We start from the raw sequence: 19,528 nt of genomic DNA, 5'->3' as shown, positions 1-19,528 counted from the left end.
AGTCTTACCTTGGCAGTTGAAAAGAAAACAAAAAATGGATTAAGTGTTTTTTTTTCTTCTGATACCATTTAGGAAAAAAAATTAAGTTTTCTGTTGGCTTAACCACTTTGGTAACTCAAGGATACAAGAACCAAGTAAAACACAATTAAGGGGATTTTCAAACAAAAAAAAGGTTTTCAGGGTAAAAAAAAACAGTATAGGTATATCAGAATACATATGAGCTCAAGTTCCATAATGATTTTAATCTTCCTTATCACAGAGAGATGTGATACCACAAGGTGAGAACTGGAAATTTGCGACAGCCACTCCTAAAATACCCTGAAGGTGCAGTGATTTTATTTGCTCTCTCGCACTTGATATCTCAGTCCATGCATGATTCTAGCTCATTTTCTGTCATTAACAGGAGGAAGATCTTCCGGAACATTTATTAATCTCTCCTTGTTTTGGTTTGAAGCTTGACAATAAACGCAAATACTAAACGACGAAAATACTAATTTGCGAGAAAAAGTCTAAGGGCCTAATGTCGGCTTTAAAAGTGCAAAAGAACATTTTAAATAGTTTTCAACTTTAAAAGGAGCTTTTTTATGTATGTGGTAAGGAGGGTTTGATTCAGTTAACTTCAGCCTCATTTCAGATGGCAACAAATAAAATCAAATGCCCTAGGCTAAATACTTAATGAAATTACATCTTTAATATGTGGCCTCGCAGTTTCAATTTATCGTAATTGTCACAGATAAACATTTAAGTTTAGACTACCGGCTTAATGCATTCATGTACGGGTTTTTGGAAGCTAACAACTTTGACAAACGGAAACTGTCTTTCAAAATTCATTGAACAATATTTCATCACAGGATGTTTGCAATCAACTCACCCTTTTCGGCGTAATATTATTTGCATTAGTCTGTGCAAACTATTTGTTGCGTACATTTGAAGAGAAACTTGCGGTAAAATTCTCGTCTGTCGTGGTGATTTGTTCTTAAAATTGTGAACTAAGTCACTTTTACCAATGACAATAAAACAAAACATGATTTTCCACTTCTATAAATTTATTTCTGACTGTTGAAGCTTATGTCTTAAATCTAATATCAACCAAAGAAAAGAAAAATGTTATGTAAGTGGAAAAACGTTTTAAAAGAACGTAAGTGTTTCATGGGCAAGCACATGTTTAGCTCAACCTATCATTTTGCGTCTTGGAGATCCTGCACTTAATTTGCTTTTCAGTCTTCACCAGCGATTTAATTTGGACAAAGGAGAGACGTTACTGTTGGTTACGGAACATCTTAGGAAAACATTAATGAAGCTTCGCGCTGCTTTTGTAAGATCAAGTTTTTGTACCACCTTAAATGGAATCCTGACAGTTTTGTCAACCTTAACCGAACGAAAAGAAATCAAAGAAATCACCAGGAGAAAATTAAAGTGGTCGGAACTTTTCTTATGAAGTTATTTATTTAAATTTGACTTTTACGGTCAGTTATAGAAATGGCTGTAATCCGTAACATGACACCTCTGCATTTTACTCTCGTTTCTTAACTCTCGTTCTTTCTTTTATTTTGAGGTTTGTTTTGCAAATTATCACACCGCATACAAAAAAAAAAAAAAGACAAAGTGAATTATTAAAACCTTTGTTTTGGTTGTTAACAACAGGGAATAGCAAACTTAGAGGTTTTTGTACTAGCTTGAAGTTTTACACCCTCCAAACGTCACAATAGGAAAAGTGGATAAAAAAATATGCTTTGTTTGTCTACTAAGGAAGAACTCGGATTTAAAGGAAACATCGACAGCTTCTTGTTTACGAATCTAGCGATTAGTAAGCTTAATTAATCCTTTGACCTCTAAGAGTGATTAGCATCTAATTTCTCCTAACAATATCACCTCCGAGTCACACATAAAGGTCACGAGAATAAAGGAAATGATCACCAACTAAAGAAGCTCTTGATTGTTAAACAAATTCTCCTTGTCAGTACCAAGAAAATGTATAGAGAAGAGTATGGAGAATATTGACACTGATGCTAGGGTGTAAAGGGGTAATCCATGTTCCTAGTTATTCTCCACAGAATTTGATTTCAAAGTCAGCGTTGAACTATCACCTTTATAACCTCCTAATGTTACTCGTATGAACTCAGCCATAAGGAGGCAGAGGAAGAAATATGTCTGAATAAATGATTTCATGACAATTTCGTATAATTCTATACTGATCTTTGTTTTTTATTTCTGTGAAGACGTTGCTATTGTCGTTCACTGCCATCGCTGTCATATCTTTTTTCCATTATTAAACGAATTACCTTTTTATTTCATTTCTACTCTTAATTTCTGAGTTAGAATGGAAAGTTTATTTTAAAAAATTGATTTTCTGATTGTAATATTGGTGATTTAGTTTACATTTTGGTCCTGAAAATTTATACATTTTTTATTGAAACAGATTAAGAGAAAACAAAACGCCAGGTACACATTTAGGAGAGTTAGGACCAGGAAAATGAGAAGACGATAGTTAAACCCATTGTTGTATTTTTATCTTTCCTCGGACTTTAATTATTGCAATATAAGATCACATAAATCTGAATATGACAGAGCAATAATTAAGAATTTACAATTCGTAATTTGCAGAGTACTGTTTACAAAACATGTAGTATTTCCTTTCATTTTGCCCTTTGTTCAAAACTATTTTTTCGAAATCAAATAACAGTGCAGGAACTCATGAGCGTAGTGATTTGACTACACTTTGCTTGGTCCTGATATAGAGAACTAGAACTTGTACAGTTGAAATTTGAGAGTATTGATTAATAGATAAAGCGAGATACGTGAACTACTGCTGTTTTGCAATACGCCCTTATCCTCTGTGCTTGGTTTATAAAGAATTAAAAATATCAAACAAAATAGGAAACTGTTCAATATTACTCACTTGTGCCGGTATCAAACTCTCTGAGCGCGAGCTCTCTGGTTATTTGCCGTCTGCCCATTTTTGCCAAACGATAAGTTTTGCACCTGCGCGCGTATCTTTGTCATTAGGTGCATATCAAACAAAGGTAAACGCATTTGAAGAATTAACACATGTTCAGCAGGTAGTTTAGCTGATAAAAACCACTCCACCAGTTTTACCATTATCTTTCTTCTTTGTTGTCATTGACACAGCAAGACCTCGTCACTCTTACTCAGTCAGCTTTGGCAAAGCTACACTTTCCTGAGAACGCTTTGTTAAATTTTCCACTTACCCACCAAACCGCAGTTAGATCTACAGGTGTTTTACTTCATCCCTTAAAGCATCCGTAAACCTGCGCGCAGAAAAGCTAACGTTTGGAAGCCGGTGGAGAATGCTCTAGTTCCATTGCGATTTCAAGCTTGTGATTTTTTTTAAAATTTATTTTAAAGGATTAAAAAAAGAAAAGGCTTACTGAATGAATCAATTTTGGCTAGAATATCTTTGACGTGCGGTAAATTATCAATTTACTGCACTTTTAAGTACCAATCGCTCTGACGAAGGACTGACGCTCGAAACGTCAGCTTTTTTACATTTTACGGTGGCCAATTTACGTTTTCAACTCTGTTGTTAACACTTAATTACCTGCTATACTCTCCCATCGACGCAGCACCCCCTTTGTACAGGAAGTTAATTTGCCTCCTGGTGGCAGAAACGATAAGAAAAATTGAACGTGGATCAAATTCTTACCTGTGTTTTCACCTCAAACAAGGCTTCACGGCGTGGAGTTGGCCACAAGGAGATTTTCTCTTTAATTTTACAAGTTCGTTAAGACTGCTGTTAACCCTTTTACTCTCAGATCAAATTTATAATTCTCCTTACTGTCAACCAAAAAATTCCTAGAAGTTTAGTTCAGAGAATTTAGTATTGGATTAACTAATCATCCCCCAATTGATATTTTTCTTTATTCTCATCACTTATCTGGTTGATATTGTATTGATGTTGTAAGGAGAAATTCTGTCTTGGTCACCTATGGGAGTTAAAGGGTTAAACGAACGAAACGTACCGCGTAAGCTATTTTGAAGAACTAAACTTGGTAAAAATTAATAAAAATTCCGAATTGCCAATTCATAGTTTTCGTTGATATAACTCGCCCGTATGATTACAAACTAAAGAACTACAGAACTAAACTTGATAAAAATTAATAAAAATTCCGAATTGCCAATTCATAGTTTTCGTTGATATAACTCGCCCGTATGATTGCATGAAGCTTCTGTTTCGTAAGTACGATCAGAGCTACAATCTTTCCTAGATCCTTCCCTTTGACAGGCGTTAACAAATCACAAATACTTGAGCATAAATCGGGCTTTCAATACCCATCGAGCGTCAGTGAAATGGAAAATGTTTGAACGTATTAACTAATTCGTACTCGGTAGCAATAAATCAACCCACGTCTTACATAGAGACAGCTGTGTGGAAACGTGAAAAAAAAAAAAGTTTAAACAATACTCGGCCGCTATCTATTGATCACCTTTCTGTAATACAAATAAACGTTAACTTTTTGATTTAGAGTTTTCTTTTCTTTCGTGCCAAAAGTCTAATTCGATGAGGAGTGTTGACGCTACTTTGTTATTTTTAGATCAACTTCTCGCAATGCGCTTTTAGAAAAATACTAATTTCCGTTTTTGCCTTTTGCTTTGATTTTTTCCTCTTCCATTTTGACCGCTCGAGAACTGGGTACGCACATAGCGCGAGCTTTAATAGTATAAACATACATAACAAACATGGAAGCTCGATACGATCGCATGGTTGTTAACTGAAAAGATGTGTTAAAACATTTTAAAACAATACAGTTTTTGTGTAATGGAATCTAGGGTCTCTAGCAACTGCACCTGTAATATTCATAGGCCTTCTACCCCTGAAAAAGAGGTCAACCGAAAAGAAAACACCGTGGGAAAGATTGCCAAAAGGCGACAGATTCGAAGGTTTACGCATGCTCATATATTGATCTTGACGAAGTTCTATTACATTACGTAATGTTTTGCGCAAAATAAAATAGGGATCTTTCGAGTAAGATTCATCACGTTTCCTTCGGTGGAATTTCCTAAGATTTAATGGACCGTTAAACATATCTGTGCCCTTCTTAGAGCTTGTTGATGAAAAAAAATTCATAACACAAAATTTGAGATAGAGGACGAAAACACAAAATTGCAAATAGCAAGGAAACTACCTAGGTAACCCCTATAATTTTTGGCTTTAAAATGATAGGCAGGACAAATTTCACAAATTGTGAAAATTTTGTGAGATTTTACCTAAACAAATTGAAGAAAATCAAAAGCAAATCCGAATTATCGCTGACGGGCGCCTCCCTTCGTTGAGCCTGAGCTTAATAATGAAAATCATTTTGATAATATTCACTAAAGTAAACGATAATCCGAACCTTGGTCATCACCCTTCTGATGGCTTTCAGTGACCTTAAAATGCCAAAACATAAAAAAATTTTTCGAAAAAAATAACGCTTGCGCGCGTGCCAACATTGAGTAAAAGCGCTATAGAGCCTCCAAAGCATTCTAATGAAATCTATTCCTCAAGATGTAAAAAAATACGTAGTTAAAAAGGCAATCCACTTTGATGGTTCAGAAATATAGGATGTAAATGATTAAACATTCTCTGAGAAATTTAAAGTATGGTTCATTGTCGCTTATGGTTTAGAAGATGGAACGTTAAACAACTGAACAAACTATAGAACATCAAGTCATCAATAGAAGTGAGGAAACTTGATCTATCCTTTAACAAAACTTAGGCACTGTCGCCCGTAAAGTGAGTCGGAATTACTTAGATGGATTGTTGATTTGCAATTCTTGTACACGGATAGTAGAAAAGAGATTCTGAAGCTTTCTTAAAGCGAACATTGGGAAAGAATGGTCAAAAGCTTGATCAACGTGAAAACTACATCTCCAAAATGATGTCTTAGATTTAGAATTAATCATCGGAAGAAGTAATTCCTATGGCATGGGATATCATTGTTCTGTCAGTAGGAAGGAATGACGATTTGAAACTGCTCTTCTTTTTCAAAACTTGTTTTTTACTTGGTATAAAGCAGTTGTATTCAACGAACAGAAAACTTAACTTTTAGAACTTTTTAACTATATCGGCATTATCTCAGAGTAACAAAGCGCAACAATCGATGATGATCGTGTGCATTACTTTTGCACTGTGCTGTATGTTTTAGTGGCAAAGTTGAGATAATTACAATTTGCGTCAAAGTGTTGTTCCAAATTGCGTATCAAGATGATTATTGAAAAATGTAGCAATGCATATTATAAGATGCGTAGGTTATTGAAAAATCCCACAACCGTTATTATAAAATGCAAAATTAACAAAATGAGTCGTTATTAAAAAATTGCCGTAGAAAACGGTGTTCTTTTTAAAGAAAGTAGTGCACATGGATAGTGCAGTTCAAATATAAAGGTTTTGATCGAATCCATCCGCTCTTCAGTATTGATATGTGTCTTGTATTGGGCGGAAAACAAAAAAGTATAACACATGGCTTACGTACAGAATTCATTAGTAGAGAAATGTAACTCGCTAAGCTTCGTCTTTGCTACGAGAACTGAGTAAATCGCGATCAAACGTGCTTGCCAAAAGCTCATACAGAATAAAATGAATTTTTTCCTTCAATGGATTAAAATAACAAATATGAAAAAAAAATAACTTGGAATTCTGTGACAGTGAGACAATTTCACGATATGGCGTGTGGGTATTTTGTATTCTGTGCCTACCGAACCGAATGATTTCATAGTTATTTTTCATCCCTGATGTTTTCACACCCCAAAAAAAGATCATCAAACAATAATGTAAGCGCCAATTTTGACCTGATGATTATTTTCATCGAAGAACGCAATGAACAAAATGAAGAGAAACTTTAAGCTGCTGACCTGTATCCGTAACTCTCCGGGTCTTCACGGCATCCTGAAATGAATGTCACAAACCACTCATTAGTGGTTATGCTATTAACTAAGACCATTAAATTTGCTTTTAGTAATAATTTTTTTTTAAGAAAAGTAAAGTCCTTCTCAAGCCGCGCCATTGGGCAGTGACAAGGCTGACATTTGCTAAACTAAAGAGCAATAAAGCTTTGGTCGGGTACCGTCCATAAGTGTCAGTTCGGTCCGCAAACTTGACACAATTAATAAAAGTACAACACATCCTGACACGCGATGCGTCACAAGATTTAAAAATGTAAACGAGGGCAAAATACGCTTTTAAGATCAAGTACATTAACGTGCGTCAATATAATAACAGCGAGATTATCTTAACGAAAAACTCTCTTGGCCGTGTTGGAAGAATTTAAGGTGATGATAGGCTTTGCGGATTGTATGCCCGTCAGCCACTTGATGAAAGTAACAACATGACACTGTGGTGAGACTTACATAAATGCGCTTATTTTAATTGGTTATTTGATTACCTTTCCTGAAACGGAGTTTACCTAGGTTATGACGTCAAGATATAAATTGACCTTTTATTGCGCTCTGTTCATAAAAACAGATTTTAATCTTTACTAGACGAAAAAAAATTTTTTGCCGCCAGCGCGTATGTTTAAGTTACACTTCGTTAACGAGGAGGATGCTATCTATTTCCTCAAAATTTTCGACAAAAAGCCTTGCTTATAGTTTACATTAGAAAAGATGAGTGATTTTAATCGTGACCACAATCTCTTAATCCAAGGTTTAGAACATCAACTGTTTCAACTAAGTAATGCAATTGAAGAAGTTTAAAGAAAGGAAGTTGAAGGAGAAGATAACAAACGAGCGGGGGCTTTTGAATTTATGACCAGTGTCACATGGAGGTCCAATCTCTGTGGGGATCATCACGCATCGTGACACGGTGAGGAGCAATTAAGAGAATTAGAAACTGTTCATTTGGGCACGAAAAATTCACAGATTTTCAAAGATTTCAGGAGTTTCAAATTTACGACGAATTGTGGTGATTGCGAGCCATATATATCAATCTGCTTTTGCTTAATTTGTACTCTTCTTCCGTTGGCTTCTCCTAGGAGCAGACATCACGTGTCGTCACGATGTCTCGGCCATTTGTATCTTGAAAATTTCAATCAAAATGTTGTGATATTATCATTTGCAATCTGTCTAGATCTATTCAACCTTTGATCCTTTGTTGGTCGTTGACAGGAGCCTATTTGGCGTTATTTTATTTTGGTTAAAGTTAAAGTTAATTTTATGCTCTGTAGGTCAGAATATCGTATCAGACCTCTTTTAATAATTATCCCGTACATCCTACAATATTCAGTCTGAATTGATGATTATCAATGATATTGTTGTAACAGCTATGATGTGGGCAAAGGGAATGGCGTGGGGCGGATGAAAAGGTTTCTAAAGAAGATTTATTCTTGGAAATTAAAAGGACTGCACTTATTAGAAGGATGGTTTTAAAAATTAGGAAGGAGATAAGTGCATTATGTACAGCGTGTTAATCACCACCACGAGTGTTTGGTTGTATAAAACGCGCTTTGATTGGATGTTATAATGTAAACAAAGAGAATGGGACTGGAAAGCAATGCCGTCCAGAAATTATGTTTGTTCGTGTACGCTAGTGCTATCTCAGCCTACAGCAATCTTAAGCGACTTGAATCAAATCCTTCTATGATAAGGTTGCGGCTACAGGCCATTAAAGTAATTACGGCTTCATCGGCGCACTTTGTGACTTGACGTGAGAGGCTTTTAGACTGAGGAATGTGATGGTGAGTGATGAAAAAAAAATGAACGAAACACATAACTTGGAATTTTCCCAAATCTCTTTTTTTGTTTTCAAATGAAACTCCTCCAACGAAAGCGAGCCAAAGAGAGCACTTTTTGTCTCATAAACACAGCTGTCAAAGGCTTCGGTCTTTGACGAAGTCAACCATATTTTTAATAACACTTTTGTAAAGAGGAAATTTTTGAGGATGAAAAATATGGCTATGTGTACTTGCCTCTTGAAAATGAATATACAATGTCATTTAGAAACATTTTGTTGGGTTCCCTTAATGTGTATTTTAAAATTATTAACCAGGCGAGAATTTCAAGGCAAATTTGGAATTCTTCATGACTCTTCTACTAAATTAAGAGTACGGTATGGAAATATAACAAAAATGATCGGAAACTTGTTAGAATTTGATCCAGAACACGTGCAGAACTTGACCAAGCGATTACCGAGATCATCAAGTTCATTTCTGTTCGCTCATACAGAATCTGGTTGCAACAGAATGAGAACGACTTCCGTTATACAAAATCAAACTGAATTAGAGAATTACGAAATGTTCATAAAACTCACCGTTTAATGATTTGCTTTTCCTTTTCGCGTCCTGGAGTTCCGCTTTTCCGAGAACTCTACGGCGTTTATCGGAGTCACACAAACGTCAAATGACGGGGATTAAATTTTAACGTGTGTAAGAACTCTTCTTTATAGTAAGAAGCAAGTTTGTAAGTTTACAACGCCAACGGTTTTCCCTTGACGTCAAAGAGCTAGTACAAAAAGGAGAAATATTGTAATAGTTAGAACTACATCCGCTCCATAACCTTATCCGTTTTCATGCAACTTAACACTAGACTATAAACTTAAGCTCTCTTAATCCGGGTCAATATTTTTTCGTCGGTGAAATGTCAAATATATCCTCAGTCAACGTTGTTATCATTATCTCAAGATATTTCAGGCACGTACCGACTCTTCCGAGATAGATCTTGTAAATGCGATTTTTTCTTTGATATCACTTGTCTTTGGGCTGTTTTATCAAATAAATTCGGGCAAACAAACATGTAGAAGTATTGTCGCTAAAATGCCTAAAACGAGCGGCTGCGTTAGATCACTGGTGTCCTTTAAAATGTCAGGCTTAAACTATAAAAGCTTTTTAGTTCATGGGTGGCTCTCCAAGTGATTATATAAACGACAAGAAAGACAAAAAATGTATTCAGTAACATTTCGTCCCTTTACCTCCCTTGAGATCTTTGTTATTACACTTTACTATGACCAGCCAGTTCAGGAAGCCACCACTCATTATTTATCACGAGGGGGGGGGGGGGGGGGGTTGGGGGGCCGGATGATTTTGGTTGTGACAGAGTAAATAAACCTGATACTCCCATATGGCTCTGTATTATTCTAATGATCCCCACTCACCCCACTCATAGGCAGTCAATTTTCTGTAGTCCCCTCAGTACTCTGTCAGTGACGACTGATATTCCTCTGTTCTTCCGGAAAACCATGTGATCCTTTAAAATCCTCCTTGCCCCCTCCCCACCACCCCCCCCTCCCCAGCCAAGAAAGAAAAACGGGTCCCTAACAGACAATTACTGGCATTCTGCCTCATGATATATTTGATCGCCCTCTTCATAATTCTCCAGTGTGCAATTAGGCCAACTGCTTGTTGACTGCGTTATCGAGCTTTTCAATCATTTACCATTCTTTCATCATAACCCAAAGCCCTATAATAACATCGTTATCTACCTGATGAAAGATATTTGAGAGAAATAATCGAGTTCAGTGTGGGAAACAGATATTATCTGCAGACCATACAGATTTTTGTCGGGCTGCTCATTGATCTTTTAATGTGAGTCGCTGGAATTTTTGTTTTGTTTTGGTTTGTTTTTTAATCTAGCTGAGTAGTCGAAAACTGGAATTATCTTAAACGTACTGCTTCCGTCTTTTGCATAATCTGATTCGCGCCAGTTGATGTCGTTTGTGGCTTCATTTGCAAGAGCCATCTCGGTTCTTTCCGCCAAATCCATCATAAATGATAATTTCTACATTTGGCATTCGAGGGTCTGTACCTTCCCTATCAAATACAAAGACACACTGTAATCTAAAGGTTACATTTATAGGAATCGTAAGTATTGATCATTTTGACAAGAAAAAGAAAGCATTTTTCATCACTTCCATCGGAGACCAGAGTTTTGAAACTCCCAGACATATCAATCCACAAGAATTAGATATCAGTTCCACCAGGAGCCCATTACAGTAATGGACTACTGGTTCCAGTTAATTACCACCCTCTTTTAGCAAAGTATCAAATTAAACTCAAGTAGGGGCCCTTAGTGCATGCAATGGGATATAACGAAGTTGATAGATCGTGTAAGGGTGAAATGGTTTTACTGGGGAGGGGGAAGGGAAAAGCTAATTCGACAGGGAAGCGTCAAATATTTTGCCTCTCAAAAAACGAATACCGCAAATTAAACTTAGAGTGATTATTTGTACGAGTCGTTCGAAAGGAAGTCACTGTCTTTCATGATCTTGGAAAGTGGTCACGGTAAAATTATTTTCACTAGCAAAGAGGGCGGGATTCAAATAAAGAATTTCAAAGTTCCTGATTCTTAGTTTGTATTGCTGAGTTCGTAAATCGTAGTTTTTAGGAAAAATCTGTGTGCATTGCTCTGAATTCCGTGTTCTAAAGTCCAGAGTCCGGAGTAAATATTTGGTGATTCCGTCAAGACGGAGGGCCAACTGGGGAGAGCGTCCATTTCAAGTTGAACGCCTGGCGAAAATGATGTGTGCCAGAGAAATATGGAGTCACAAGGTTTGTCACGGGAAAGCTTATATTTCGATTTGTGACTACCTGGAGGCGTTCCTCGAAAATTGAACTAAACAGAGAGACAACATAATCCAAAAGATCAAGAAGACCTCGCAGACATTGTCAAACGTTCGCTTGAATTCGTAGGCATGGCTTCACCTGTCTTCTCGGCGAGATCAAGTTTAGTTGTGGTTGTGTTAATACTGAGTGTGTATTTGCTTTCAGCAAAATCCCAGTTCACTGTTTTTGGTAGGAAAGCGGTAGAGCACAATGTCTCGATAAATTTGGATCGCGCTGTGTTCACTGTGAACGAAAAGTTTCTCTCCGTTGCCATTGACTCTGGTATCTTGAGGCATCACTGGTCACCGTACGTAAACTTTACCTCGGAGAAGCTGTATACGCTTGCTAAAGGTCTCTCTCCAGCATTTCTCCGGGTTGGAGGAACTTCAGAAGATTTCTTAATCTATGATGACTCAAAAGACTTCCAGACGTTCCAAAATTTTAGCAATTTTACAATCTCACATGCAGATTTGGACAAGATACACCTTTTGTCATCAAAAGCTGACTGGGACGTCATGTTTGGCTTGAATGTGTTTTTAAGGGGAAAAGATGGATCTTGGAATGCAAGCAATGCAAAAGAAATCATGCAATATGTTGCAGATCATGGATATCACTTTGGATGGGAGCTTGGGAATGGTATGGAATATTTATGATTAATAGATATTCATTATTTTTGTTAGTGTCAGTTGTAGCAAATGAGATTTAGTTGGCTGAATCAATTTAATTATTAAAATGTAATCTAATCAGATCTAAATGCCACAAAATACTCATTAGTACAAGTCATATACCTTAAGCATGTGGGTGTCTTTGACTATAATCAAACCTTCAAAGTGGCTTTTTTATATGCATGCTTTTCTTCCTCAGAGCCAAACTTGTTTAAGAAATTTAACAAGTCTATTTCACCTGAAGAATTGACAGCAGACTTTACCACACTCAGAGAAATACTTAAAAGCAATCCTGGGTTTGGCAACTTTCTTGTTGGTCCTGATGTAACACGCATATTAAATCACTCAAAAAGTGGCATCTATTTGGAGAGGTAATCACTGCAGTCAATATTAAACAGTACAAACATAATAGAGTTTATTTTTATTACTAGAGCCTGACCTTTTTTGGAGGTATGGTAGGTCCATTTCCTCAGAGGAACTTGCTGAAGACTTTCACACTTTAAGAGCAATACTTGAGGGCAGTCCTCAGTTTGGTAACTACTTAGTTGGACCTGACATGGCAACAGTAACATCTGAAAAAACAGGAAGCTTTTTGAGGAGGTACAGTTGCACTCAGCTGTATGCATTGCAAAAATATAACTCCACTGCTGTTATGAGGACAACTTGCACTTTGAAAAAGCTCATGTTTGCTTAAATAAAAATCAGCACTGTATATAAATTTATTTTTATTGTCAGTGATTTATTGCATTTTGATGTAAATGGAGGCTTTTGTTCGAAGTGTAACAATGCATCTCTCAAAATTTTAGCTTTTTTACCCATGCCAAGGATGTCATAGATGCAGTTACCTGGCATCAGTAAGTAATTTCCATTTATTCTATTTAGGGTTGTATGACAGTATTATATTTTGTCACCAATGAGATTCCCTTTCTCTTCTGCCCAATGAAACAAAATAAAGCAATAACAAATGTGTATATTTTATGAGAGAGAAGGCAGTAGAGCCACAGAAATGAGCAGAAGGGCTTCAATACAGCTATATTTTCTTTACTCCTGGATTCAGACTTTGATCTTCATACCTGTTTTTCAGCTTCTAAGGCTGGGGAATCAGTTTCCAGGAGAAGATTTGAAAGTGGAACATTTTTCACAATCTTCTCTTTCTACAAACAAAAACACAAACAAAATTGCAACAAGGATCCTCATCTAGCCCCTGTGCTTGGCAGTCACACAGCAATCTGTTATGATTTTATTACTTATTATTATCAATTTCTATTTCTCACTGCATAGTATGTATGTTAACTTGTTTCATGGGCTTTGCCAACACTAATTCTGAAAATAAACTCTCTGTGTTTCTGTTACAGGTATTATGTCAATGGAAGAACATGCTTTGAGAAAGACTTTTACAATCCAGAGGTCCTGGATTACTTTTTGCATGAAGTGAGTGAAGCCAATTCGATACTGGATGGAATAAAATCAGGATTTTCTCGGTGGCTTGGTGAAACTAGCAGTGCATATGGAGGAGGAGCAAGTGGATTGTCAGACAGATATGTGGCTGGATTTATGTAAGTTGTTCATTTTGATTGGCTGTAAAAATTGTTATAAAGTTGGTTATTTCTTTGGGTTTTCAATCATTTACTTTATTCCTATGACCTTACTATTTGATTTAGGAGTTATTCTTATGGGATATATAAGATGCTCATCACTCTGAGGGGTTAAATGGATTACTGGATAATTTCCCTTCCCTTAAACAATGGAACTTCCACTGATTTATGTTCAGGAAGCATGGAATGCCAGGGAGATTATTATTTAGCAATTATTTGCTGGAGGTGAGGTGAATATTGTTGAATAATCCTCAAGACAAAGTCAAGGGGATTATTCCACATTGTTATATACATAGACTTTCACTCAACAAAACAAGCACTGAGATTGGTTGATTGTTGATCACGTGCCCCTGATCAAAGTCAAATGTATCCTGATCGTGATACAAATGCGCAGTTGTTACCTGCGCGCCGAATACAGCAGCATATGATTGTTTAAGGGAAAGTCTAAGTATATAACAAAGCACTTAATGTATAGTCCCTCGGGAAACTAGTCGGTTTTGTTTTCCCTTGAGTCCTGAAGAAACCTCTTGACTCTCAGGAAAACAAAACTAACTGTTTCCCTTGGGATCATACATTAAGTGTATAATATTCACTTAGCCTGAGGTGAATAATTGTCTTAGTATAATTGCTCAGGTGCCCTTGAATTCTGTTATAAATTCATTTGTTTGTTGATACCACCTTGTCACTGTTGTTTTGATCACTCATATCGAGATAAGCAGCCAGTTTCCACTATAATTTACCAGGTTTAGTTAATTTATTAAGCAAAACCTCGTTTTTTCTTTTATTGAAAAGTATTATGCAACCTTTAGTAGCATTATTTTTGTTCCTTAGAACTATAGTTGTTCCATCGCGTTAATCACTTCCAGCTCAACTTTAACAAAATACAAGACAAGGCTTTTTTCCTCGCGGGAGGTGATTATAGCGAGATATGGCGGAATCCTCGACCAATCGGAGCGCGCGCATCTCTATAATAATCGCTGCAATTATACTAAATATATATTTATTTTCGAGATCACTTGTGGCTATCGTGCAGGTCACCTGTCCCTTTACTCCATATGCCTCTTACTTACCGAGTTCGAGGTCCGTGTTGTAAGTTACGGACTGAGTATTTTCCTCTCGGATATGTATGTCTCTACCGCGAAGCGCGAGGGCTATAAATCCAAGCGGAAGAAACGAGGTTCCGAAACTCACAGTATGGACAGAGTTGACGAGGTTAGTAACTGTTATTTATTACGCACTGTTTATCTCTGAGTTAAGGTAGAGGGGTAAGATTTCAATTCAAACAAACTTTTCAATTTAGCAAGCCGTATAGACCATCCTACATGTATCTTGAACGATTAATTTTTTTTGATGACCTTCCCCCTAAAAGATTCATACCAAAATCATGTTTGGGCAATTCCCTGGTCGAGAAAGGTTATTTTTTCTTATGTAGTTTGTTTTCCTGTGTTGTCGTTTGATGGAACATGATTTCTTTGTCTTTGTTTTCAAGGTGGCTAGACAAGCTAGGTCTGGCAGCTCGGTTTAAACATGAGGTGGTTGTGCGACAGACGTTTGTTAAAGGAAACTACTCTTTATTAGATGACGATCTGGATCCAAATCCGGTATGTTCCTAGTATGAATACGATATGGCAAGGCTCAAAAGTACCTGTTTGTTTATTTTCCGCAGCAGCTTTCCTTGCTTGCTTGCCGACAGAAAATTTCCACGAAGGCTGGAGTTTAGCCTTAATAGGTTTATTCCATAGCAACAGAGGATTTTGAAGAAAAAATAAACATAACACCGTTTTGCCACATTTTCATCCGCGTTTACGAACGACAATAAGCTCAACGTGAATTGAGTTCACCGAGTGATAAAATTTAGTGCAGCATACGTGTCGATGATTTAATGGAGAAAATTTAACCAAAAAATAGAGGTAGCATCGATACATTGAAAAAGTTCTGATTAAATCCACTTGCTGACTTCACTCATCTGCCCGCTTTACTGACTTATTCAGTGCTTATCTTTTTTATAAACAGGCGGTTCTGTGCCTGGGAAGTCACTGTCGTCTCGTTTCTGGTCTCGTCACAGACGGCCCGAGCTCACGTCTCGAGAAAAAGCAAACGATTAATCATGAAAGTGTCACGCGTTGTGTGACTCTGTGTTAAGTTACGTTGAGAATTTGAACACGTTATAAGGAAAAGTATAGGGAACGAAATATGGTCGATTTACAACGATAAACATTTCGAAATATGAACATTTTACACGTAAAATCAATAGCACTTACTCTCATCTTTTGTGTCTGCTGTGGTTTCTGGTAATTCCCGCCGCTCTCATGAGTTAATGGTTGGCTTTTTCTCGAGACATGAGCTTGGGCCGCCTGTGGTCTCGTTTTGCCTTATCTTTTCTCGTCTACTCCCTTCTCTTATTCTCTCCTCTACTATTCCACTTCCCTCTGGCTTGTGATTGTATGATATGAACAAAGGGAACTCGCATTAAGTTTTAATTTTTCTTGTCTTTAGGACTACTGGCTCTCTCTTTTACACAAACGTCTTGTTGGAGAGAAAGTGCTGGACGTGAGTGGTCAGACAGAAGAGAAACGAAAGGTTCGAGTGTACGCCTATTGCTCAAGCAGGTATTTCAAGGTTTCGTTTGCCTTACATTAATAATAGTTTGAGACGAAGTGCAATTTAAACAAGCGAAGATCAGAACAAATTACGATTGAGTGTCATGGAACTAAAACCAGCGTAAACAAAACGGCCAATCAGATTTAGGGATGATATTGCAAGCGGCTAATGAGATCTAAAATTAGAACACGCATACTATAGGAAAAGCAAGCCACAAAATACGATTTTTTTAGCATGAATCTGATTGGTTGAGATTGTGGTGCGACTTTTTTGAAACCAGCCACACAGCAAACCAAAGCAAAGCAAAACAAGAGAAATCTCAGAAAACCTTTGACACTTAATTGAAAATAAAACCAAGCCAATGTAGCGATTTCACTGATGGGATGTATGAAGTCCACGATGGGTTTGTAGGGCAATGCTATGTGCTTTTTCATGGCTAGCTTTGGTCCTTTGCTTGCTTTATTTCTCCTCCCTCCCTCGCTAATTTTGGGTTTGCTTTCATTCCAGTGTTGTGTCAACAGGTGCCTGGAGCAAAGCTGTGGCTTGGTTACCATGGTGACCTCGCTGCAGAGGAGATTCTTGCATCTATGTGTCTGTCCCCCAGTAAATCACAAGTAGAAAAATGCGTGCGTAATTCAGCCTTATATGTATACTATTGTTAATTTATTTTGCTTGGCTTGGTGACTATGAATATTCTTTTTGCGCAGTCAGTATCCATTGGGTTCTGTCACGCTTCTTGCTCTCAATGTCCTCTTGGATACGCCAGTCGTCCTGAAACTCAACGGTGAACTTAAAGGAAAAGATGTCGACGTATATCTTCTTACTCCTGAGAACGGCGACCTATTGACAAAGTAAGTAAAATCATGTTAGAATTAACTTGCTGAAACTCAGTCCTCTCATCCATGGCATAAATTAATGAAATGGTTGATAAGAAAGTTACTTAGTTACTCACCTGTGCTTTGAAATGCGATATGAAATGGTACCTTATGAGAGACAGACGTCAACACACCAGTTGATGTTCAAGTTATAGTCAGGTGTCATATGCTGCTGTAAAGCAAAGCAGTATACAGAACACGTGACACACACTAGATGAACTCAGTAATGACAATATCTCACCACTGAGTTGTCTGTGGCACAGTGGTAGAGTATCGGAGCACGGAATCTGCAAGCCTCAGGCTGAATTTCTCGAAGGAGGTTAAGATTTCTTCTTTGCTCCTCGCTCGATGCCTTGTTGTTCGACCACCTTCCCGCCATGTCCATGAACAAAACACGATACATAGCCCAACAAAGAGTAGGAATTTCGAATCATGCCATTGAATTGATAAAAGATCAATTGACATCTTTCTCCCCTTAATTACAAGTGCTGCTGTTTGAGAACTTTCTCTCAATTGCTTCGACTGATTCAGACCAGCATATCAATGTAACGTCTTCGTCCCAGAAAGTATTTTATTTTTGAGTCGGTTCTCTTTTTATCGTAAAAAAGACAACAACAAAAAGAATGTTTCTGATTATTTTCCTGTTAAGACTCAAAGAAAAAGCAAAAACAAACAAACAAACAAATACAACGATGCTTACTTTTGAAACAGGGCCGTCAAGCTTAACGGTAAAGTTCTCAAACTAGTGGATGACCGCACGCTCCCAGACCTCGCGCCGAAAAGTGTGCCGGGAGACGAACCCCTCAGTCTTCCACCTCTGACCTTTGGCTTTTATGTCATTCCAAAAGCCTTTGCGAGTGCTTGTGGTTAATGGATTAATTTAACAGCTTATGCAGATACGCAGAAAAAAAAAGTTAATATGCACGACCTGTCAGATTTCGTCAAATGCATTATTGTGAGCACTGGAGTTAAAATATTGAATCACCAGTGGGTATTAACGAATAATATATGATTAATTTATTAAGGAGTAAGAAATGAAACCTAAAATCTTTCTGTTTGTGTGGTCCTTACAATATACAATTTTAAAGTTACAAAGTTTTATGTCAAAACATAAAGTGAATGGGTAAAAAATTAAAAATAAACGAGTTGAATCAGGGCAGAATAATATTGGGTCGTTTGTGAAACACTATTTAGCCAATGTCTTGCTGATGCTAGATTGCATCTCAGTATTGTATTATCGTTTACTGTTTGTCATTGAAGTATGTCGTGAAACAGACTCAGGAAAGAGCTTTGTGAGAGGGAAGAAAAGTTCACATACAAGTAATCACGTACATCTTCGTGTGTCCTTTTAGATTGACTACAAGGGCTCATTTACAATCGTAGTTCGGAGTCCGAGGTTTGTAGTCTGTGTTCCATGTCCCGAAGTATATGGTCTGTGGTCAGAAGACCGCAACTTGAAGTCCGATATCTCTTAGTCCGTAGTGTCAGGTATAGATTGTCCGAGGTTTGTGTTTAGTAGGTTGTACAGCTACAGTTTGTGGTCCATAGTCTGTGGTTCGTGATTCGTGGTTGCCGGCTGTTCACGGCTCGTGGGCAATGTTCCATGGTTCGTAGTTCACAAACTCGTAGTTTTACTTTTCTGGCAGAATTTCCAGCAACGGCCGCCTCTTTTGAACGCCCTCTATCTTTCTCTTAAGGGACAGGTCAGTTATTCTTGTTTGTCTTCCCCCCCCCCCACCCCCTGAAAGTCGATGAGTGCGCAAGGTTAGAAGGGATTGCGAAAGAGAGAGAGTCATAGACAGATTTGGCAAGATATCGCGACCATCCTCGCAGGAGTTCGCCCTGGTAACCGTGGAAGTAAAAAATTCTTTGAAAATTGGAGACACGGTAACTGAACATGGTGATTGATGTAAAACACAGATTTTATGCTGGAGGAAAAGAACAGTGAAAATTGATTACAAAATCGCTTTCATCTGGGTTAATAGCGGGAAAGTATCGAGTCTGGTCGAAACTTCGATTCAAAAATTGATTAAAACTCGAAAACTGCGACAAAAAACTGTTAAAAAGAGAGTTTAAGTTTCCGAAATACTATTAGCCACGCATGTCAATATGCACGTTTGTATTTTTTCCCTGACGAAGTTCAAGCCGCAAGTACCTTGTAAGACTGAAAATTTTGTCGTGGATAAGTTTATGCCTCTAGTTGTTATAAATTTGGCTGATGCCAAACTGTGATTTGTATCAAAATGTACTTTATCATTTCA

General features: G+C 37.3%; 1 protein-coding gene across 5 annotated transcripts; it reads left to right on the top strand.

The window, feature by feature from the left end:
- Positions 1–11,419: 11,419 nt before the first annotated feature.
- On the top strand, positions 11,420–18,426 carry LOC113683983 (heparanase). 5 transcript variants are annotated; one of them, XR_016183921.1, is made up of 9 exons: positions 11,420–12,167; positions 12,396–12,567; positions 13,003–13,050; positions 13,552–13,752; positions 15,281–15,392; positions 16,288–16,400; positions 16,900–17,018; positions 17,100–17,243; positions 17,979–18,426. XR_016183921.1 is itself a non-coding variant. In XM_089197293.1 (9 exons), the coding sequence occupies exons 1-9, from the start codon at positions 11,621–11,623 to the stop codon at positions 18,136–18,138; spliced, it is 1,638 nt and encodes a 545-aa protein (XP_089053419.1). In that variant the 5' UTR covers positions 11,438–11,620; the 3' UTR covers positions 18,139–18,426. The 5 variants fall into 5 exon arrangements, 3 of the variants coding, with proteins under 3 accessions (XP_027057065.2, XP_027057066.2, XP_089053419.1); XR_016183922.1 differs by lacking the exon at positions 12,396–12,567 and adding an exon at positions 12,628–12,796 and having other exon boundaries at positions 11,437–12,167; XM_089197293.1 differs by lacking the exon at positions 16,900–17,018 and adding an exon at positions 12,656–12,796 and having other exon boundaries at positions 11,438–12,167.
- The last annotated feature ends 1,102 nt before the right edge of the window (positions 18,427–19,528 follow it).

Source organism: Pocillopora damicornis, chromosome 2 (genome assembly GCF_964200805.1).
Source record: "Pocillopora damicornis chromosome 2, jaPocDami1.2, whole genome shotgun sequence".
Taxonomy (NCBI): domain Eukaryota; kingdom Metazoa; phylum Cnidaria; class Anthozoa; order Scleractinia; family Pocilloporidae; genus Pocillopora; species Pocillopora damicornis.
The sequence above is the reverse complement of the archived record's forward strand: the minus strand, read 5'-3'. Positions and strand labels throughout refer to the sequence as shown.